Raw genomic sequence first — 24,322 nt, 5'->3', positions numbered from 1 at the left:
ATGAGGACGGCGGACCAAATGACTGAAAATTTTTAGCCTAATCTCATTTTATTCAAGGGTTGGGTTGGACCGACCTCACGGATGAAGCCCATTTTGACAGCTCTAGTGGTGAGGTATGTAAAACATGGTTTGAGAGTGTATTAAATCACTTTAATTATTTTTTTGAAAACAAGTGAGACAATAATTCTTTTTTTTTTCACTCAACTTACATAATCATTCTTTTTGAAGATATACAGGGAATATATTCTTCCATCAACTCAACTTACATTTTAAAGAAAAATCATATTAAGATATTTATAGAACTAGCCTATCATATACTTCTTTTTTTTTTGGTAATTAAGGAGATATATTATTTCTTATATGCATCAATACAACAGGAGTGGCTGCATTACTGGTAGCTGTAATTAGATTTACAAAAAGATTTGTTGAACTAGGAGGTATATTGCATACTTAACCTCCGTGTTAACAAGGGAGAGACCCCTCTTGTCATCTTCTACTAGATCAAAAAAACAAAAATTGGAGTCGTCGTCCATTCCATCGTTAGTTCTTCCGTTGTCAAAACCTTCCCTTTTTTAGCTATATATTTGCCACCCTGTTTTGCTTAAATCTAGTACATGTATCCTACCATATACTTAAATCTAGTACATGTATCACATAAATCAAAATTTCTTTTCTTTATATAGGCACGATATACATTCATTGATGGAATTTGTATTTTATATGGACACTCATATGACATTTATGAATGACTCATATTTTGTTTAAATATTCATGTTGAAAGCAAAAGACGGTAAATATTATATTTCGATTATCTTGTTATATGCTCAAAATATTGCATCGAATGTATTGGGTTTCAATTGTTGGGAATAAATCTGTCATAGTAATAGTATTTTTTTCACTCTAAGTATTGTACGAAATAGACCGCAAAAAACATTTTTGTAAATGAGCAGAACCTATGCTCTAGTATATTAAATATTACGAATAAATTCGCCACAAAAATAATATTTGTGATAATACAAGCAACAAAAGTAGAACACAATAATTAGTTAATCAACAAAAATAAAAAGAGCAATAATGACACCAAAAACAAAGGAGAGAAAAGAAGAGTAAGACATTGTGAGGAAAAATAAAGAATGTGATTGATATTGTAGTGACGTGGAAAAATCAAATAAGGGATATTTCCTTTGAGTTTGTAGTGGTCTTTAGAGTATTTACTCAGATCTACAAGTGTATAATTCCTTGTTATATTGATATCAGTTGCTCCTCTCGACCAGTGATTTTTTCCTTATTTAAAAAGGTTTTCATGTAAACATCTTGGTGTTATTATTGTTCTATTATTGTTGATTAACTGATTATTGTATTTAACTTTTGTTGCTTGTATTATAGCAAATATTATTTCTATGGCGGATTTATTCCCAGCATCAATTGGAGATAATAAGTTGTTGGTTCGCTCTATAAAATTTTAAAAACATCGAGGGCCGATCACACTTCTCTATTTTAGGGCAAAGTGTGCCTATACTTAATTTTAACGTTGTTATTTCACTTGTGCTTATTTTCTAAAATTTCTTGCCCGTCTTCCATTTTAGGATAAGTTCAGAACTACTATGACTGAAATTTTATATGATTGAAGCTCCGATACATATAAATATGGGTGCATCGTGAATTTTTGTACCTTTTTAGGATATGCCAATAAATACAATAAGCTAGCGTTTGTATATAGATTTTGAAACTTATCTTCAAATACTTCCTTCATTTCAATTTGTTTGTCATATTTTCCTTCTTAATCTGTTTCAAAAAGAAAAAAAATTTTGGCAATTTTTTAATTTTAACTTTTCATGTGTCATGTTTAAGACCCCAAAATTATTAACGACATTTTAGTGCATTTTACTTATTTTTAATTTATATAAAACCACGAGATTAAAAACTCTTCTTTATTTTCTTAAACTTTTTATCAAGTGAAAGCAGTACAATCAAATTAAAATAGATGAAGTATCTGTTTGACCATGAAATTTGATTTGATCTTCAAATGTTTTTAAATTTCCATAAACTAATTTTCACTTACAAATTTTAATTTTTTCCTAAATACAACTTCAAATTCAAAAAAATCACAAATTAAAAACTCAAATTCTTAATTTTCAAATTTTAAACTTTAAAATTTACGATCAAACGAGGGCTAAGTTAACTCCTTGCCGGTCAAAGTGTACTACCTCTCAAACAGGGAATGATTTGACAAAATGATTTCAAGATCACCTTTGAATAACCTATGCTTCAACATAGGAAGACAAGCAATATTATCCAACCAAATCTTTTACCATAGCTTCAAAGAAAAATATATTGAATCATCAAATAACATTAATTTAGACTTCTTACCTCAGTTACATCAAAATGGTCATCTACATGACCAATTTAGCCTCAATCAAATCATCTCAACCTGTGCAAAGTTGGGTTCTTTATCAGTTGGAATTCAAACCCATTGCCAGATTATTAAAATGGGGTTCGATTCAAATGTATTTATCAACACTGCTCTTGTTGATATGTACGGAAAATGTGATGTTGTTATAGAAGCAGAGCAACTGTTTGATGAAATGCCTGAAAGAAATGTTGTGACATGGAATGCTTTGATTTCTGGTTATTTGGATACCCATTACCCTGAAAATGCGATTTTGTTGTTTCTTGAAATGTTAAGAGAGAGTATTAGACCAACCCCGTCTAGCGTTTCGGCTGCGTTGGTTGGTTGTGCTCAGTTAGAAGCATGTGAACTTGGGGCTCAGTTGCATGGTTTGATTTGGAAAATTGGTTTTGCTTTGAATGTTGTAGTTGGGACTGTTTTGATTGATATGTATTTGAAATGTTTCGATCTTGAGATTTCGAGGAGAGTTTTCGATCAAATGACTGAAAGGAATATTATTACTTGGACATCAATGATTACTGGTTATGGACGAAATCGTTGCCCTTTTCAAGCTATGATTTTGTTCAAGGAAATGTTGAAGTTGGGAATTAAAGCCAATTGTGTTACATATACGAGTTTGTTGAGCTCGTTTACTTGTTCAGATTACTTGGTTCATTGTGAGCAGGTCCACTGTCATGTAATACAGCAATGTTTTCACACTAACCATTATTTGGTGGTGTCGCTGTTGTCTGCTTATTCAGAGTGTAGTTGTAGCTTAGAGGATTTTCGTAAGTTGTGCTCTGACGTTGTGAAATGGGATGAAATCTCCTGGAATGCAGTTATTTCCGGTTTCTCTAATTTAGGAGTTGGTGGAGAAGCCTTTTCTTGCTTTTCAAGAATGAGGCGGGCTGGTTTTACTGTTGATCAGTACACTTTTGCGAGCATTTTGAAAGCAATAGGGAACATTTCTGGCCTGGAGGAGGGAATGCTGACCCATTGTCTAGCTCTGAAAACAGGATATGCTTCTGAAGTTGCCATACAAAACGGGCTTGTTTCCATGTATACAAGATGTGGTAGACTTGAAAATGCCGAGAAAATTTTCTCATCAATGGAGGAACGAGACCTCATATCGTGGAACTCACTTCTTACAGGGTGTGCACATCATGGTTATGGTAGGGATGTGATTGTAATGTTTGAAGAAATGAGGAGATGTGGTATTAAACCAGATCTAACCACATTCCTTGCTGTATTTTCAGCATGTAGACATGCTGGCCTGCTCGACGAAGGGCTTAAATATTTTGATCTGATGAAGAATGACAATTCTCTACCACCACCAAAGCTAGAGCATTATGCTTGCATAGTCGACATCTATGGTCGTGCTGGTCATCTACATGAAGCAGAGGACTTCATTAACAATATGCCAATAGAGCCAGGACCTTCGGTTTATAAAAGTCTACTGAATGCTTGCCAACTACACGGCAATAAGGGACTTGCTGTGATTTCTGCCAAGAAGCTTGTTGAACTTTGTCCCAACGATCCTGCAACGTACGTATTGCTAGCAAATATGCTAGCATCGGAAGGGAATTGGAATGACGCAGAGGGACAACGCAAGCTTATGTTGGATAGAGGATTGAGTAAGAAACCTGGTTATAGTTGGCTATAATTTACAATAGGGTGGCATCGTTACCAATTTACATGTTGCTAACGTTGTCGCAGACAAAAGCCTGGTATTTAAGTGAAGAAAAATAAAAGGTCGGACCCTTTATCCACCGAGTTTCTAATTGTGCACCACTGGCTCTTAGGAATTTCAAGATTATCCTTTACTCGTTGACATAACATGATACTATGACAAGTGAAGTCTTTCGTCTCAACAATTGTAGGCTACTAAAATGGGAACCAATCTGTACATATTGACTCTCATTTGATAGCTGTAGGTACTAGCTGATTTGGCTGACAATGAGAGACAAGGGTGAATTTTTTATTTTTTTTTTGTTTCCCCATCCGGTGTCCGGGCGTTGGAGCCCGACTAATCCAGATTCGCGTCGTGTAGGGCCATTTGAGGGGAAGCACTCCCTACCAAAGATTTTTTTTCATATCTAGGGCTCGAAACCGAGATATCTAATAAAGGGAGGAGCAGTCTCATCTGTTGCACCACATCCTTCAGTGGTAAGTAGGGCTGTACAGGGCAAACCGATAAACCGCACCAAACCGACAAACCGAACCAAACCGGAAAAAAAACCCGACTAGTGGTTTGGTTTGATTTGGTTTGGTGTTCGGAAAAAAAACCCGACCATTATAGGGTTGGTTTGGTTTTAACTAAAAAAAGTCAAACCGAACCCAAACCGACCCGAGTATAGATATATTATTTTTAAATTATATTATACATAAAAATATTTATTAAAATATAATTTATAAATATTATTTTTAAGTTTCTTTCATAATTTCTGTCTAGATTTGGACTTGAGCCCAACTAATTAATATGTAAAACAGGCCCAAAAAAATGAAGATGAAGCCCAAAATCTTTTCAAAAGACCAAAAGGTCCAAAATACCAAAACAATCAGATAAGAGAGGAGAGCATATGCTCCTCTTTCACAACCCTAGCTTCCATTCCATTTTTCTTCCCTCTCTTAACAATATTCGCCGACCCTCTGTTGCTTTCCTCTCAAATTAGCAACAATCAGTTCCTCTTGTTGTCTCTTTTATGAATGTTTATGTAGGTATATATCTCCTTCATCTTTTGTCTGCTCAGTTCTTTTGGTTCTTCATTTAATCGGTCGAATTCATTTCCTTTTTTGTGCATCTTCTGTATGTTTTCATATTTGAGCGAACTGAATTTGGAGGATTTTTGGTTCTTTGGAGGCGCTTATTTATTGGGGCCTAAAGCCATCAAATGTTTGGAGGCGCTTGTGTTAGGGTGGGGAGGCGAGTTATGGTGGATATCCATGGATTTCCATATGCTATGGTATACATAATATGGGTTGATACATATTTGATCAACTTCTGAAATGATCGGATAAGTCGAGCTTCAGAGACTGTTCTTTTGGTTTCTATTAATAGTTGTCCCCAGCTTTCTCGATTTGGGTTTTGTTAGTCAATTATTGCTGCTAAAGTTTGACATCAATATAGTTAGTTGCTAATTAAAATTCAATGTTGAAGTTAGGTTTCTTCTGCTATAAACTGTTATTTGCTGCTATGTACTTTCTTTTTAAAAAAAAAAAAAAATTTAAAAATAAAAACTGATCTTGGTTGGTGGTTGGATGGGGATCAATGGATTCTTGAAGTTGGAGTTGTTGCTGTGGTGCAGCATTGCTGCTGCAGGAACTGCTGCTAATGTTGAGCTGCACATCCGTAAGCAGCCTTGCCAAGGTGCCCCATCAGATGAAGAGGTACTTTGCTTGTTGTTGCTTGTTAGGTACAACAGTAGAGGATTCCTCATTTGGATGGTGGTCAAATCCTTGGAATACCTGCGCAGACAAACAAAACCAACAAACCACACAACCAAACAAATTTGCAAGTTGCTGTAACTAGTACTAGTAACTTGTAGCTGTTCCTTGTGTGCTAGATGTTGATGTATGCAGCTCCTTGTTGCTTCCAAAGAAAAATTGGTCAGCTTCTTAGAGTAAATATGTGCCTGCACATAACAAATAAAAAAGCAAGGAGCTGCAGGGGGCTTGTGGTGCATGTTTGTTGCTGCAGGTATTTCAAAAGGGAAGTTGTCCTGGGTGGAGGGCTGATGTATTGGTGGAGTCCTAGCATGGCAGGGTGATGTCTCCATATTATTGCCTTCTATTTTCCAAGGTGTCCTAGATGCTATTGTGCCTACACATAGACCATTAACAAAATACAAGCATCCAACCAAACAGGATAACCAGAAATGGCCATGTGAGGTCCTCTTAGTTGAGGTGTTTGATTTGGTGGTTGTATCTGTGATGTCTTCTATGCAGTTGTTGTTAAGGCATGTTGATGTATCACTCCAGCAACCTGCAACAATACAACAAACAAACCCAAGCAAGAAAGGACTTGCACAATCTAGTAAAAAAGAAAGGACCTCAGACAGTGCTTTGGAGCCAGTTAGTTTTTTCCAAGTCGCTCGACTAACGTCTCCAATTACCCGTTTGAGTTGAAACTTCATGAGGTTTGCATATATATCCTTTTCTTTAGCCTTGCAAGAATTGAAGGCTTTTTTCCCAAGTTTGAGGTTCCAAATAGCAAATTTCTCTCTCTTTAGGCTTAAGACAGCTGATTGTTTCAAGGTCGCTCGCCTAACGTCTCCAATTATCCGTTTGAGCTGAAACTTCTTGGGCCTTGTCAAAATAATATATACTGCAATCCTGCAAAGTTTGGATGCCTTGGTGTAGGTCCTCAGGTTGCAAAACACCCTGCATCTCTGACCCTGCTGTAGTTTGGTCATAGTCTGCTGTAAGTTTGGATGCCTTGGTGATGCCTTGTTTGAAATCTGGCATGATGAAACCTGCAGCATTCCTTATATACTAAGTTGTTATTGTGCTGTTACTCTATTTGCTGTGCTGCCTTATTATCTGTTGTAATATCTTAGAAATGTACTGCAGATTTGTTTTTTTTCTTCTTGTTTTTATTACTAAAGTGCTACTTACAGGGGACTTGTATTAAAGTGCTACTGAAGACACTGTGTTCTAACTTATAAGCACTACTTCATGATATTAGACTCTTGTTTTTCTGCACAATGACCAAACCTTGTTATTATTCTGAAGCTAAATTCATCAAATAATCAGCAGATTATTAAATAGGCTCCTACATGCTGCAGGCATCATACAGTTTTTGGTAAGTATTGGTCCTTTTAAACTTGAGAAACTTTGACAAAATATTGCACTGTCTACAATATATTCCTGTACCTAGTCAATCAATTAACTAATAAGAATTTTCGGTTTATCGGTTTGCCTGTACTTTAGACCTTAATGTGTTATTAAAGTGTTACAGATTTTTTTTTTTCTTATTTTTGTTATTAATTTATTCATTTTTCTTGCAGAGTATCGAGACTCACCTTTGAAAATTAATTAGCTAATTTCATTCACGATACACCATCTGTGTGAGAATTGGTATGTTAATTGATTACACTATTCTTTTACAAAAGTTAAAGACTACTTCTACAAAAAGTTGTTTTGTAAAGCTCATTTTTTTTATAGTTATGAATTGGCTGGCATTTATTCATGATGCACCTTTGGAAACCTTTATATCTCCTCTAGAGCTATATTTGACTTAACTTTTTATTTTGCAGATAAGAAAATAGAACCAGATATGCAGATTGCTTCCAATATTATGTTTATTGAGTTTAATTGAGAGATGAAGCAACTTCAGTTGTAATAGTCTAGATGATTTAGAGTATACTCAAACTCTAAGGTGAATTTTTGTTTTTGTGACATCTAACATATCATTTTGTCTAAAGCTGTAGTTGCTTAATTTTATGGAAGAAACTATATTAGTTTTTATTTATGTGTGATTAAGTTAATTGGCAGAAGTGGTGAACATTTGGGTTCATTATGGCTATTTGACATTTTAGTTATATTATAAAGTTAGAACTTTGTTTTGCCTCCGTCTATAAAAAAACCCGAAAAACCCGAAAAATCTGAAAAATCCGAGAAAAATTAATATTGAAAAACCCGACTTGTATTGGTTTGGTTTGGTTTATAGATTTAATAACCCGATACAAATAGTTTGGTTTGGTTTGTAACAAATCCGAACCAACCCGGTCTATGTACACCCCTAGTGGTAAGGATGGGTTTTTGTTTCTCTTATATCCACCTTTTCATCAATTGATATGTTTGCTAATTTTTCATGTTTGGTTGGTCAAATTTTTTTTGAAAAAATAAATACCTAAACATAAGAAAAATGACTTCTCAGTAATACAAATCAGTTTCATAAATGACATTTCACTCCTCCCATCTTCCAACTCTCTTGACTCTCCCTTACCCCCACCCTACTATGCTCCCATCTCTATTTATCTAGATTATAAAATGCTTTTGAAATAATACTTAATTTCCTAGTTATCAAATACCAAAAAATAAATAAGAAAAATATTTATTTTTCAAAAGCACAACATGACACACTCTCTCTTGTACTTCTATTTCTCTGTTCCTTTGGGTTTTAACATTATCTGTTGTTTCTGCTCCAGAGTTTATAACTAGAATATCTTAGTTAAATTCTGATAAATACGCCACTATTTGGTTATTTTACTATAGGTGCGATAATTTTTAGGACAGTATCGTTATCGCGCCTCAAATTTCAATCACTTTCTACATAATTATTTTCAACAGATATTATCTGTCCCAGAAACAGCTGGATCACATGTTTGATGGATAAGGGTCAACCACCAGAATAAATGGCACAAGAAAACCTTATGTACTAATTAATAATTTGCAAGTAGTTTAAAATCTAGAGTACTCCCTCTGCCTCAAGATAATTTTCATATTTTTCCTTTTTCGAAATTCAAACAATATTAATTCTGTTTAAAATATTTAAAGATAAGTTGAATTTATTCTTCTTACAAAAATAAAAATCCTAATAAAGTATTCACGTCAAATTAATAATTGGGATTTCGTCGACCAAATTTGATATAAAATAACAAAACGTTTAGTTTTCAAGAAACAATTGTTTTGCTCTTTAAAATAAACATTTCTTTTGTTGTTTAGCTTTATTTTATTTTCGAAATTTTGTTTAAAAACAAATATTTTGTTCACAACAAATCCGAAAACAAACACTTTCCACTAACTACCACAGTGATCGAGTTGATTGAGCAGGAGATCTTCTAAATTGAGGGATACTCGTGAGACCTGTCCAATTCAATTCTTAAATTAAGTGGGGTTGGGCTATATTTTTTCAGCCCGTTTAGGAACGAGACTTTTAGCTCAGCTTCATTTGGCCCGTCAGACTTATAGGTTCAACCAGCGAGCCTCAGAAGTCAGTCCGTATATCGTGAATTTTAAAAATATTTATTATATATATTTTAAGTAGTATTTTATTTTGTCAAATTTTCAGCAACTAGGCAATTGAAGTTATTATAAATATGAATCTTTGACATTTTTTACTTTTATGTTTATGCCTAATTTTTTCTTTCTCCTTTCTTGTCTAGGTTATGAAAAAAATGATCACGTAATGTATGTTGTTCTGATGAATCCTATGAATGTTGACTGTTGTATCTTGCCTATTCTGTTGTTTTGTAAGTATTCTACTAAAGTGTGTGCAACTCATGGACATGTGAATTTTTGACGTATTGATGTTGTATTATTTAATATTTGATAATCTTTCTAAAAGGTCAATATTGTCCATCATTTGATTGAAGAGTTAATTCGTCCCAATCCGTAGCCCGCTTAGGACTGGATTGGACTGCTATTTTATAGGTCATTTAGTTAAATGAGTCAACATGTTTTGGGTCGGCCCATTTTGACAGCTCTTACCAGTTGCATGCGTTTTTTTAAGGGAAACTTATATAAATATACAATATTAAGAAAATATTTACTATCTATAACAATAAAAAAAAAATCACTGAACACTTATAATACATTTATAATACAGTTTTAATATATATTGCAGAGAACTATTTATAAAACATATATAATACAAGTTTTATTAATGGATAATACATTTATCACATACTTTAATAGATTTATAATACATTATGTTAGTTTCATACTACACAAACATAATATATATTTTAAAACACTTATAATACATTTATATCGTATACATAATTCACTTTTAATACAAGTGTAGATTTATCATAGTATTGCTATTAATAATAATAAATAAAAAATATCGTTAAAATCAGTAATTAAGTTTTAAAAAACACTCAATCAAGTAATTTTTCTTTTTTTTAATTGAGTTATTCTCACGAAACTCTTAGTGTGATATACATCTTGTGAACTATTATATTAAAGCGAGATTTTACTGTAGGTTCCTTGTTCCCCAAAAAAAAGGAAATTGACGTGAATTTTACCATAACCAAATCTAAGCATTCCAAAAACATTTCCGCTATTTTCGAACCAATTATAAACGACTGGCTTAAAATTTTCTATTGTAGATAAAATTTGACGTGGCATTATTTCATTGGACAGCCACTTTATTCCCCCATCCAAATGGACAAAATTGTTCAATCCTAAAACTCTCTGTTCTGAGACCAGAATCAAATGCCACAGATATGGAATTTCACTTTTAAAAAAAACAAAAAAAATTCATGCAAAAATATAGTAATTGAATAGAAAGAGTTAGCAATTCATCTGCTATCTCTTTCCCAAAACAAAAAAAAAATAATTAATTCATATCTCATGGCTCCAACTCTTACTTCAAATTCATTCCTCCTTTCAACCACACCCCATCCAAGATTATCATTCAAGAATCCAAGATTCAATGTTTCTGCTAAAAAATCTGGACAAAATCAAGAAACTACAAGCAATTCTAGCAACCCCTTCAACTTTGATTTCGGTAATGTTCGAATTGTGTGATCATCTCATCTAATACGTGATTTCTTATTTTTGGTAATGTTGAACTATGTAATGTTGAACTATGTGACCATTTCATTTGAATATACTTAATTATGTTTGTGGAAGTGTTTTTCTTATAATGGTTGACAGTGAGACTTGAACGCAAGATTTATGTTTGCTCTAATGCCATATTTGAGACTTGAACACTATACGTCTGTTTTCTCTAATATCATATTGAATTATGCGACTATTTCATCTAAATTTACTTAATTATGTCCGTAAAAGTCGCTCTTTTTTTAATATCGAGTGATAGTGAGACTTGAACACACTGCTTATGTTTGCTCGAATGCCATATTGAGACTTGAATACAAGGCGTCTACTTGCTCTAATACCATATTGAATTGTGCTTGCTCTAATACCCATATTGAATTGTACAATCATTTCATCTACATTTACTTTAATTCTGTCTATAAAAGCTTGCTGGATGTCATATTGAATTGTATTGTTATCTTATCTAAAAGATTAAAAAATTAAGTTGTTAGAGAGAATACGCTTTCAATTACTTAATTATATTGTGTCTTCAACAGGTAAGTTACCCGATGTGACATCTTTGATACCTGTTAGCACGAACACATCTTCTGGTTTGTCTTTTGGAAGGCAAAGGGCAAAGGATCCTGGAACAGTGTTTGTTGCTGGTGCCACTGGGCAAGCTGGTATCCGAATTGCACAAATGCTGTTGCGTGAAGGTTATAGTGTCAGAGCTGGAGTTTCTGACCTTGGTGCAGCACAAGAGCTAGCTCGTCTAGCCGTTAGCTACAAGGTTAGTTTCCTTGTCCTTGGAAAATACAGAACTTGTTTGAGTATCCGACATTGATTGTTGATATGAAACTATTGTCTTACTTGGTTTTGGGTAATATTAAGTCATGAACTAGCGTTTTGGTTGAATTAGGTTCAAGGTCCATTATTTCTTGATCAGAGCCATCTTTGTTTGTTGCGTTTCATAATATTGAGCCTCGATGTTATATTGTCCACGATCTAGATGTCCAGCTTTGTGTGGGAGGGAAGAGGGAGCGTTCAAGTGTCTCACATTGGTTTTAGGGAATGAGTTGTTGTCTGCTTATATGGTTTCAGACAATCCTCACCTCATGAGTTTAACATTTGTAATTAAGTTAGGCCCAACGTCCATTTTTCTTAATAGAAAACTCGATGAATTGGAATATGATTTTGTTTGCCATTTCTTTGAGAGCAAAATATCACTACAAATGCTCTTATTGCACCATAAGAGAAGTGGTGGTAGAAAACAGATTGAAATAATCTGTTCTTTTTCTGATTATACATGTTGCATCATTGCAGGTAATCTCTAACGATGAGTCGAAACGCCTGAATGCAGTGGCATCCACATTTCAAGATGCAGAATCAATTGCAAAAGCAATTGGAAATGCTAGCAAAGTTGTGGTTACTATTGGTAAGGCAGAGGACGGTCCTACGACTGAAGTCACTACAACAGATGCTGTACAAGTTATACAAGCTGCACAATTAGCTGGTGTTGGGCATGTGGCCATAGTCTATGATGAATCTTCCTCAGGAGGCTCTACATACAATGTGCTCGATGGAATTACGTCTTTCTTCAACAATCTGTTCTCAAAATCTCAAACGTTGACGATAGCAGAGTTTCTGCAGAAGATAGTTGAGACAGATCTAAGCTATACACTCATAAAAACCAGCTTAACTGAGGATTTCTCCCCTGAGAGCTCATACAAAATCGTCGTGTCAGCTGAAGGAAGTGCTGGTGCTGACGCCTATAAAGTAATGTAATGTATGCAATTTCTTTTTCGTCGTGGAAATTCTAGCTAACTCTTTAATGTTTTACACTCAAAAATTTTGTTCCGGATTTTACTACATGACATACACTTCTGTTATTGTTTCCTGTTTTTCGATCTCAATCCCTCTTTATGAATTTAGCATGTTACTGCCCCCGTTACAATTTATTTGTCTTACTTTCTTTTTTGGTCCGTTTCGAAAAGAACGTTTCTTTCTTTTTTTGGCAACTCTTTAATTTCAACTTTTCCATGTTTACGAGCACAAAATTAAAGGACATTTTGGTACATTCAACATATCTTTAGTTTAAGAGCACAAAATTCTTTAAGTCTTCTTTGTTTTCTTAAACTCCATGTCAAGTCAAATCCAGACAAACAAATTGACGTCGTCACTTACAATCTCTTGTTTTATGAATCAGGTGCCGAAGTCTCAGATAGCTAAGCTAGTGGTGGATGTTTTCTCCAACACGGCGGTGGCAGAAAATAAGGTCTGTTATTACTTTCCTTAAGTAAAGTTTCTCCAAATGCATTAGGTCCTGTAGTAGAACATTACAACAACAAAATTTACTACACCTCAATCTCAAGCATGTTGGGTAGTCGGCTATATGAATCCTCAACATCCATGTTACTCCATTTAAGGCCGTGTTGGTCCAATATTATAGTCTTCCATTGTGCATGAAATGGCTAGTTCTTTGAGCCACTGGAATTATTTCATTGTACAGGTTGTGGAAGTCTTTACTGATCCATTAGCAACGTCGAAGACTGTGGATGAACTTTTTAGGTAAATACCTCTTTCCTCAATTGCTGCATTTCCAAATTTGTGTAATACTGGTGGTCGTAAGGATTGTTCTTCTACGAGTTTAACTTCTATGCACTGAATCCGAAAGTGTGAAAGAATTATCAGATAATCTAAAAGATAACTACAGGTAAACATCCATAAAAAGTGGGATTAGTAACGTGAAATATAAGACAGATTACTTGCTATAAAACAGGTTAAACTATTTTTCTTCATTTTGTTAGCACAATAACAACAACATACCCAGTGTAGTCCACAAAGTGAGGCTTAGGGAAGGTAGAAAGTACGTAGAACTTACATCCTACCTCAAAGGTAGAAAAGTTTTTTTTGATAGACCCCGGCTCAAGGGAAAAACAGTCCAAAGCAGTCCAGAAAAAAAGTATTAAAAGTACAAAAAACCTCAGATAATAACAAAAACAAAAGATAGTAACAAGATAGAAACTACAACAAAACAATACGATAAGTATGTACAGTTACATAACATTGTTATATAATTCTCTTTCGTACAAGTTCTGAATGTCATATAATCTAAACGAGTGAACCATTATATACTCAGCGCCATTCCTGAGGATGGTCGGAGAAAGGCCTACGCAGAAGCCCTAGAAAAATTGAAAGCTGAGGAAGAAGCTCGAGGAGTTGCTGAAGCAGCCAAGAGGCAGGAACAAGAAGCAAAGAAGCTCGAAAAGAAAGAAGCAAAGGCTGCTGCTAACATTGCAAAAGAAGTTGAAGAGAAGGCGTCATCAGCTTCCGTTCCTTCTGTTGAAAATCTACTAGACAAAGCAAAAGGCTTAAGTACAGGATTTTCATTCGAAAAATTCAGCTCACAACTCAAATCAGCTGTTGAAAAGGCCAACGAGGAATCAGATGCTCAAGTTGCTACCGTTAGGGGACAGGCCAAGGCCAAAAAATTGCCTGCTCAGAAAGCAGTTGTCAAAACTCCTCCAAGGAATCCATTTGCTTCGAAAAAAAAGGAGGCTCCGAAACCAGCTAAACAAACAGAGATTGCTGCAACAGAGAAGAGGAAGATTTTTGGTGGGCTGTTTCAGCAAGAAACCATCTATGTTGATGACTGAGAAGGCCAAAATATTAATTTTCTATATATCATTGTAGCCTAATTGTGAGGTTAAAACAATGATTTAACTGAGGCTGAGTGAGAAAGCATGTAAATCCCTGCACTTTTTCTGTGGATCTTAGATTGTATATTTGCCTGAAATGCAACATTTAAGGCACTTGTTCATTTTTGTTTATTGATTTTAAATAATATGTACTCTGTCGTCGATGCATAGAACTTAAACACATTCTAGGTAAGTACATAGTAAGTAACTTGCTATAACACGATAAATTACACTAATCAATAGTCATGCTCAAGCACCCATTGTCTTTACCAAAGAATGTATCTTTATATTGGAAAATAATATTGTTTTGGGAAGACGCTTGTTGTTTACTTGCTGTTGCGTCTTTCTTGCTCTATTACTTTTTTTGAGGGCCTCCTGAACCCCATTGTCAACAGTGTTCTTTAGAGGGAGGTATGTCTCGGCTAATGCTTTTGTTTCAAATAGAAGCACCTGCTCTTTCAACATCCTCTAGAGTTGGATCTGAAAGAAAGTCAAAAAGACCTGCAAGAAAAGTCTTCAAAGAGAAAAGTAAAAAAGAAAAAAGTAAAAGGTAGGAAGGGTAGGTGTGTTTGTATTTACACGTTTTGGTAGGAAGGGTAGGTGTGTTTACGCGTTTTTAAAATGAAAACGTGTATACTCCATCCTTTTACGCGTTTTCATCCTCCTATAAATAGAGGGCCTCGTGCCCTCATTTATTTCATTCAGAAAAAGTGAGAGTAAAAATACAAAGAGAGTTATACACCAAGATAAATATTATAGTCTTGAGTGTCCTCTTTAGTAGTTGTTTCTTTTATAAGAGAAAAGTGTAAATTATTGTTTTCTCTTTGTATTTGAAAGCAGTGTACTCCCATATTATCATAGTAAGATTTTTTTATCCCGTGGTTTTTTCCCTCTATTTTGTTTGAGGGGTTTCCACATAAAATTCTCGTGTCCAATTTATTTTCATTATTTATTATCATATCAAACTTTAGTTGTGGTGCTTTCTCCCCCTAACAGTGATATCAGAGCCCTCGGTTATTCTGTCTGTTTCATGTGAAGGTACTATCTGTGAATAGTAAATTTCGGTGAATAGTAAAATTCATGTGAATAGTAAATTTCGATGACAGTATAGTTTGTCACGATTATTCGCAAAAATATTCAGAAATGATCTAGAAGGGTGTGAAGCAAATAACAATGTCTAGTACAACAAAGTTTGATGTTGAGAAATTCAATGGGACTAATTTCTCATTGTGGAAAATGAAAATAAGAGTGATATTGAGAAAGGACAATTGCTTAGCTGCAATTGAAGGCAGGCCCACAGATTTTACTGATGACGGCAAGTGGAATGACATAGACAGCAATGCAGTTGCTGATCTACACCTGGCACTAGCTGATCAAGTGTTGTCTAGTATGGCTGAAAAACGAACGGCGAAGGAAATATGGGATACTCTTACAGGACTGTATAAGGCCAAGTCTTTGCATAATAAAATCTTCTTAAAAATAAAATTGTATACTCTTCGAATGGCAGAGTCCATGTCAGTTACTGAACACATCAATATTTTGAATACTTTATTTTTGCAACTTACAATAATGGGTTGCAAAATAGAAGGGACTGAACGTGCGGAGCTTCTACTTCAAAGTCTACCTGACTCGTATGATCAACTCATCATCAACCTGATGAATAATACAGATAGTCTAGTTTTCGATGAAATTGCAGTCGCCGTCTTAGAAGAAGAAAATCGGCGCAAAAATAAGGAAGACAGACAAGCAAGTTCGTAGCAAGCTGAAGCTTTGATTATGATGAGAGGAAGATCAACGGAATGTAGCCCCAGTGGGATTCACAATCATGGTAGATCTCAATTAAGAAGTAAGAAGAATATCAAGTATTACAACTGTAGCAAGAAATGGCACTTCAAGAAAGATTGTCGGTTCAAGAAGAAGAGTGAACACCCTGAGTCATCAAATGCTTAAGGGAATGTTGCATGTACCTCGGATGATGGAGATATTTTATGTAGTGAAGTAATATCAAATAATGAAAACAGAAAATATTTCACTGATATCTGGATCATAGACACAGGAGCAACATAGCACATGACTTCCCGAATAGAATGGTTCCATCAATATAATCCTATCTCAGAAGGGTCTGTGTTCATAGGAGACGATCATGCTTTGAATGTTCTTGGTATTGGGTCCATCAAAATAAAGATGGCACGATACGCACCATCCAGGAGGTACGACATGTAAAAGACTTGAGGAAGAATCTATTATCTTTGGGACAATTAGATCATAATGGATTTTCATGTAAGACTCATGGTGGAGTCATGAAAATATCCAAAGGAGCACTTGTAGTGATGAAAGCAGAAAAACTTGTTGTAAATCTATATGTGCTTAAATGTGAAACACACCAAGAAGGAGAAACGTCAACTGCATCAGTAAGTTCATTTGAAGAATCAACGATGATATGGCATCGTAAACTTGGCCATATGTCGAAATGAGGTTTGAAGATTCTTGCTGAGCAAAAGCTTCTTCCAGGGCTCAAAAAGGTTTCACTACCCTTTTTGAGCATTGTGTTATCAGTAAGCAGAATAGACTAAAGTTTAGCAGTTCCTCTTCTAAAAGCAAGGAAATATTATATCTGATCCACTCTGATATCTGGCAAGCACCGGTGGAGTCCCTAGGAGGAGCAAAATATTTCATGTCATTTATTGACAATACTCCAAGAGAAGTTGGGTCTATCCAATCAAGAGAAAGACAGATGTTTTTCCAGTCTTCAAAGAGTTTAAAGCGCGGGTGGAATTTGAATCTGATAAAAAGATCAAGTATTTAAGGACAGATAATGGAGGAGAATACACTGGTGATGAATTTGATAATTTCTGTAAGCAAGAAGGTATTAAAAGGCAGTTCACGGTGGCATATACTCCACAATAAAATAAAGTAGCAGAGCGGATGAATAGAACCTTGTTGGAACGGACAAGAGCTATGTTGGCAACTGCAGGGTTGGAAAAACCATTTTGGGCAGAAGCAGTCAAAACTGCCTGTTATGTAATCAATCGGTCACCATCAACCACGTTGATATAAAAACGCCAATAGAGATGTGGACAGGAAAATCAACTGATTATTCTCGTTTACATATATTCGGAAGTCCTGCTTATATTATATACAACACCTAAGAAAAATTGAAGTTAGATCCAAAATCCAGGGAATGCATTTTCTTAGGGTATGCTAATGGAGTCAAGGGGTATCGCTTGTGGGATCTCACTGCCCGCAAGGTGGTAATCAGCAGGGATGTTGTATTTGTTGAAAACAAGATACAAGCAAAAGAAGATAGCACTTCAAAAGAAAAATCAGAGACTACTACAGTTGAAGTTGAAGAAATAAAAGAAGTTCCAATTTCTTCTGAAGCAACACCAGAGCACAAAGAACAAGAGCAAGTTGAGATCGAAACTCTACAAGTTCGACAGTCAACTAGGGAGAGAAGAGAACCAACTTGTCACTCAGATTATTCTATAGAGAGTAATATTGCATACTGTCTATTAATAGAAGATGGAGAGCCTTCAACTTTTCACGAGGCTATGAAAGACCAAGAATCATCTCTATGGATGGAAGCAATGCAAGAAGAAATTGAAGCTCTTCATAAAAATAAAACATGGGATCTTGTTCAATTACCATAAGGAAGGAAGGCCATTGGAAACAAATTGGTCTACAAGATCAAACACAATGGTAATGATCAAGTGGAGAAGTATCGTGCAAGATTGGTGGTGAAAGGATTCACTCAGAAAGAAGGTATAGACTTTAATGAGATATTTTCTCCGGTGGTTCGACTCACAATAATTCGAGTGGTCCTAGCGATGTGTGTTATATTTGACTTGTACTTGGAGCAGTTAGATGTCAAAACTGCATTTCTTCATGGAGAACTTGAAGAAGAAATTTACATACTCCAACCAGAAGGTTTTGAAGAACAGGGTAAAGAGAACTTGGTTTGCAGGTTGAACAAATCTCTATATGATCTCAAACAGGCATTTGATTCCTTCATTATAAGCCGTAGATACAACTGACATAGTTCAGATCCTTGTGTTTATTACAAGAGATTTAGTGATGACGATTTTATTATTTTGCGGTTGTATGTTGATGACATATTAGTAGCAGGCCCCAACAAAGATTGTCTCACAAATTTAAAGGCACAATTGGCTAAGGAGTTTGAAATGAAGGACTTGGGAAAGCAAACAAGATTATAGGGATGCAAATTCTCCAAGACAAAAATAATAGGAAGATTTGGCTTTCTCAAAAGAACTACTTGAAGAAAATCTTGCGACGCTTTAAGATGCAAGACTGTAAGTCAATTTCTACCCCACTTCGTATTAATTTCAAGTTATCCTCAATAATGAGTCCTAGCAATGAAGCAGAGAGGATGGAGATGTCTCGAGTACCATATGCATCAGCAGTAGAAAGTTTAATGTTCGCCATGATATGTACAAGACCTGACATTGCACAAGCAGTGGGAGTGGTTAGTCGATACATGGCTAATTCTGGTAAAGAGCATTGGAATACTGTTAAGAGGATCCTGAGATACATCAAGGGTACCTCAGATGTTGCATTGTGTTATGGAGGATCAGACTTTACTATTAAAGGTTATGTTGATTCAAATTATACAGGTGATATTGATAAAAGTAAGTCCACCACAGGTTATGTGTTTACTCTTGATGGAGGAGCTGTAAGTTGGGTTTCAAAACTGCAATCTATCGTGGCTACATCTACGATGGAAGCATAATATGTAGCAGCTACACAAGCTAGCAAAGAGGAAATATGGATGCAGATGTTACTAGAGGAGCTCGGGCACAAACAAGAGAAGGTTGCTCTGTTTTATGACAGTTAGAGCGCTTTGCATCTTGCAAAGAATTTGGCATTTCATTCAAGGACAAAGCACATACGAGTTCCGTATCACTTTGTTTATGAGAAGGTGAAAGAAGGCAATGTGGATATTCAGAAAATTCACACTAATGACAACCTAGCAGATATGCTTACAAAGCAGATCAACAGTAACAAGTTCATATGGTGTCGATCTTCTATTGGCCTAGCAGAAATGTAATATTGCAGTAACTAGGTAGAAAGGATGATGTAAAAACTTAATTAATTCTCAATTTTATATTCTAGAGTTGGATCTAAAAGAAAGTCAAAAAGGGTTGCAAGAAAAGTCCTCAAGGAGAAAAGTAAAAAGGAAAAAAGAAAAAGGTAGGAAGGGTAGGTGTGTTTGTATTTACACGTTTTGGTAGGAAGGGTAGGTGTGTTTACGCGTTTTTAAAATGAAAATGCGTATACTCCATCCTTTTACGCGTTTTTATCCTCCTATAAATAGAGGGCCTCGTGCCCTCATTTATTTCATTCAGAAAAAGTGAGAGTAAAAATACAAAGAGAGTTATACACCAAGATAAATATTGTAGTCTTGAGTGTCCTCTTTAGTAGTTATTTTTTTTACAAGAGAGAAGTGTAAATTATTGTTTTCTCTTTGTATTTGAAAGCAGTGTACTCTCATATTATCATAGTAAGATCCTTCTTCCTCGTGGTTTTTCCCCTCTATCTGTTTGAGGGATTTCCACGTAAAATTCTCGTATCCAATATATTTTCATTATTTATTATCATATCAAACTCTAGCTGTGGTGCTTCCTCCACCCAACAAGATCTGCTTTTAGTGATAGGTTCTATAGGAACTGGACGATTCTATTTGGTCAAATATCCAGCGACAAACTCCAATGTTCATTTCATTTATGGTATTTCTGGATTGGATAAGAAGGCCTCCTATTCCATTCCCCTCGACTCACAATTACAATAGTCGTAGAGTCGAATAGTTGAGTAGACGGGGATAACTGTCGAACCATCAAAGAGGTCCCATACCAAAGAACTAGGAGTGATAACATTCAATAAAGAAAGAAAACCCAATATAGGAACTTCAACTAACATTCATGTCGAACTTTGCACTTGTGAATGAGTGTGATACATACTATTGGATAATGTCAATCTCTTGCCTATGGCAAGACCCACGAGGGGGCTAAGGTAGCTCGGGCCGAAGTTATGATCGAACATGACACTTGCGTAGTGAACTTAGTTAAGAAAATAAAGTTGCGCCTTTGCTATTATCTATACCTTTTGGCATAATGTTAAGCGCTTGATTAGGGGCGGATCTACATTGGGTCAGCAGGTTCATCCGAACCCTCTTCGTTAAAAAATTACACGGTATATATAAGATAAATTTTTTGATTTGCGTTTATATATTCAACATTGAACCCCCTAAGCATAAGCCAAAGGACTTAGCTCAATGGTATAGGGGTTCAATATTTTGCCTAGTTATAGCAGTTCACGGGTTCGAACCTCCCAAAGTGGGGTGCAAATCTCAATTAGTCGGACTTGGAAAAAAAAAGTGTGTAAAACTCGTGCATTGGCTTAAGGGGCACGAGAAATTTTTTACTGCACATCTCTTTTCTTACCTTTTCACATTTAATTCCACACCTTACTTTACTATATAGTTTACACGAGAAAAATTAACATGTCTTATTATTAACATGCACCTTGTGTTATCCTTATGACCAAACCCATAAAACTCTACTTTAATTTTTCAATCTTTCATCCATTACATATATAATTACATCAAATACTTGCTATAATTAAAGAATCCCATTAGACAAAAATAACATTATTTTTTCAAGAAATTGGTATCCCTTCAATATATCTTTTCTCTTAAATTTATGTGTTTCTCGTCTTTCATGATTTTCACAAACTTGATTTCTCTAATTGGACGTAAGATTATGCAATTATCTATTGTATTAAGCGGAAAATTATGCAAATCATTGTTAATTTCAGGACTAATCCTCTATGCTATCTACATTTTGATCTTTAACTCAATCACTATGTTCAATAACTTGATGAGTTTCAAAGGTGACATTATTCAAGATGATTCTCCTACCAATGTTAGCCATCTACTATTTGGAATAACAAGTTCGTCAAGAACCTGGAAGAATAGAATATCGTACGTTGAATCCTGATGGAGACCAAACATAACACATGGATTTGTGTTCCTCGAAAAATTCCCTAAAGATCATCAATTGCTTCCATGGATTTATAACTCTTCTTGTACGATAAGCATCCGATCCAACAAACCATACGAATGGCTCGCGTTGTAGTCGAGACATTCAAGATGGAGAACAAGAGTACTAGATGGTACATTATGGCTGATGATGACAGAATTTTTTTCATAGATAATTTGGTTGAAGTTTTGTCTAAGTATGATCATAGGAAATATTACTATGTTGGGATGAATTCATAAACACATTCATCAAATGTTGCACACTCATTTAATATGGCTTTTGGTGGAGGTGGTTATGCTCTTAGTTATGCACTTGTAGAAGCAATGGTTGATAATTTGGATATTTGTATCAAAAGGTATCAAACTTTATATGGTGGTGACCATATTTTGCAGTCATGTGTGGCTGATTTAGGTGTCTCTCTCACTCAAGAAAAGGGATTCCATCAGGTATTTTTAACGAGCTTAAGTTATATACATCATTTGTCTAAGTTTGGGTTGATTATTGACCCGTTCATTTATTAGCTCAGTCCATCAAACGTTGGGTTGATATGTAGCCTAAATTGAGAGAAATTTTGTCAAAATATTTTATTTTATTTTTTAAAATATTTTTATGAAATATAATCTGCTTTGTTTTTGACCTTTTTTTGGTTTCTCATCTGATATCTGACTCTCACTTTGAGCCCGATTTATTTAAATTCTTGCTGGAAAATTCCGTTTGGAGGTAAAACGCTCTTTACCAAAGACGACTCTAATTTCAGGATTTAAATTCGAGACCTTTAATTAAAAATGAAGGGGTACTAATTACCATCCCACCACATCCTTTTGGTGTTTCTTGACTTATATATCTATTGTAGTGTTTATAAGTGATACAAATACATTCTTTTTTTATTTGGTAAACTCACATATATTGCATATTATATCTTTGTTATTGCAGATAGACCTACATGGTGACATAGCTGGATTTCTCTCAGCACATCCCCAATCTCCTTTAATTTCCCTTCACCATCTTGATTTTGTAGACCCAATATTTCCCTTCATTAACCATTCACAATCACTAAACCATTTAATGAAAGTTGCAAAAAATGGACAATTTCAATCAAGACTCTTACAACAAAATATTTGTTATCACAAGCCCAAAAATTGGACATTTTCAATATCATGGGGTTACTCTATTCAAATTTATGAGTCCATTTTCCCACCAAGTTTTATACAAATACCTTTACAAACTTTTAATCCATGGAGCAAAATGTTTAAGCCTTTATTTGTTTTTAACACTAGGTTGCCTAATAATAATCCTTGTGATGCACCGCATGTTTGTTTGTTTTTTTTGAGTCCATGAATAAAATGAGTAGTGGAAATTATAAGGAAACTTACATAAATATATTAAATTAAGTAAATATTTACCATTTCTGGCAATAACATTTTTTTTCAGTGGACGCTTATAATTTATTTATAATACAGTTTTAATACATATTAGCGAGAATAATTTATAAAACACATATAATACAAGTTTTATTCATGGATAATATATTTATCACAAACTTTAATACACTTATAATATATTGTGTCAATTTCTTAACAAACAAGCATAAAATATTTTAAAACACTTATAATACATTTATACTGCATGCATAATTTACTTTTAATACATAACAGATTTATCATAATATTGTTATGTATTGCTATAAATGATAATAAATAAATAAATATCGCTAAAATCAGTAATTATTTATTAAAAGGTGCTCACTCAAGTAATTTTTCCAAATTATAATTTGGTTACAAATTATACAAGAAGATATCCAAAAAATTGCCACCTTGTTTATCAAATGGCAATCACTCTGCAAATTACATATCAGAAATTCATGTCCTATCTCCCATGAAGAAGCTTGATTGGGTGAGTACTAGTAAATTTTTTTAATTGTGTTTTAGATACGTCATATAAAATATTTACACTATCGCCTAAGGTAATAACAGATAAATTGATATAATAAATATAAAGGAACTTTTACATGACTCATTTATAAAATTTATCAATTAAATAGTTATACATCACACAACTTTGTATGTTGTTTTTGACATAATTGAAAAAGATTCATATAATTGTATACGCCAAAGATATACAATAGTAAGAATAGTTGAATCATACTGGTGTATACTTCAAAGGTATACAACGTATATATGTTGGTATTTTCAAATAGGCATAATACATAAATATGCTCTTTAACTTGGCCTCATTTCACATTTATGCCCTCCAACTTTGGATGTGCACAAGTAGGCACTTAAACTTGTATAAATTAAACAAGTAGACACACATGTCCTACGTGACACAATACACGTAAGACATAAAATTGTCATGTATGATGTCATGTAGGACGAATGTGTCTATTTATTCAAGTTTTAGGTAGTTAAAGTGCTTACTTATGCACTAATAAAATTAAAGGTAATAGTTGTTATGTCGGAAAAAGATGGTTTAAAATTAATTTCAACTTTATTAGAGAAAAAAATAATTTTAGAAAAGAAGAGTCGCCACTTAATTTTTTAAAGAAATTAAGAAAACTTAATTTAAAAGACCCTAACAGATTTAAGTCTTAAAAATTCAGAGAAAAAGGTACGAGGTTCTTATTTCCACTTTGAGAAAGTGTTAAGCATTCAAAGTGGCCGCTAACGCACGGTTATCCGAAGATTTGAAAAATTATT

The 24,322-nt window shown here is 34.5% G+C and overlaps 2 protein-coding genes, 1 long non-coding RNA gene and 1 pseudogene across 4 annotated transcripts; all 4 read left to right on the top strand.

Annotated features, from left to right (window-relative positions):
• Positions 1 to 2,211: 2,211 nt before the first annotated feature.
• Positions 2,212 to 4,463, top strand: LOC129900273 (pentatricopeptide repeat-containing protein At1g11290, chloroplastic-like). The gene has a single exon (XM_055975205.1). It carries the CDS (start codon positions 2,235 to 2,237, stop codon positions 4,050 to 4,052), a length of 1,818 nt encoding a protein of 605 aa, XP_055831180.1. The 5' UTR covers positions 2,212 to 2,234; the 3' UTR covers positions 4,053 to 4,463.
• A 2,961-nt stretch (positions 4,464 to 7,424) lies between these two features.
• LOC129901531 (uncharacterized) lies at positions 7,425 to 7,909 on the top strand. Its single transcript, XR_008769851.1, has 2 exons — positions 7,425 to 7,465; positions 7,645 to 7,909. It is a non-coding gene; the product is annotated as an uncharacterized LOC129901531 (long non-coding RNA).
• Positions 7,910 to 10,538: 2,629 nt separating this feature from the next.
• LOC129899257 (protein PLASTID TRANSCRIPTIONALLY ACTIVE 16, chloroplastic) lies at positions 10,539 to 14,719 on the top strand. Of its 2 annotated transcripts, none has more exons than XM_055974145.1 (6): positions 10,539 to 10,844; positions 11,431 to 11,663; positions 12,197 to 12,649; positions 13,080 to 13,148; positions 13,383 to 13,441; positions 14,013 to 14,719. In XM_055974145.1, exons 1-6 carry the CDS (start codon positions 10,688 to 10,690, stop codon positions 14,527 to 14,529), a joined length of 1,488 nt encoding a protein of 495 aa, XP_055830120.1. In that variant the 5' UTR covers positions 10,539 to 10,687; the 3' UTR covers positions 14,530 to 14,719. The 2 variants fall into 2 exon arrangements, with proteins under 2 accessions (XP_055830120.1, XP_055830121.1); XM_055974146.1 differs by having other exon boundaries at positions 10,539 to 10,849; positions 11,436 to 11,663.
• Positions 14,720 to 21,347: 6,628 nt separating this feature from the next.
• LOC129899756 (uncharacterized) lies at positions 21,348 to 22,964 on the top strand (annotated as a pseudogene).
• Positions 22,965 to 24,322: the final 1,358 nt, after the last annotated feature.

This window comes from Solanum dulcamara, chromosome 8, assembly GCF_947179165.1.
Source record: "Solanum dulcamara chromosome 8, daSolDulc1.2, whole genome shotgun sequence".
In the NCBI taxonomy this organism is placed as follows: Eukaryota; Viridiplantae; Streptophyta; class Magnoliopsida; order Solanales; family Solanaceae; genus Solanum; species Solanum dulcamara.
This window is presented reverse-complemented; position numbering and strand designations above follow the sequence as displayed.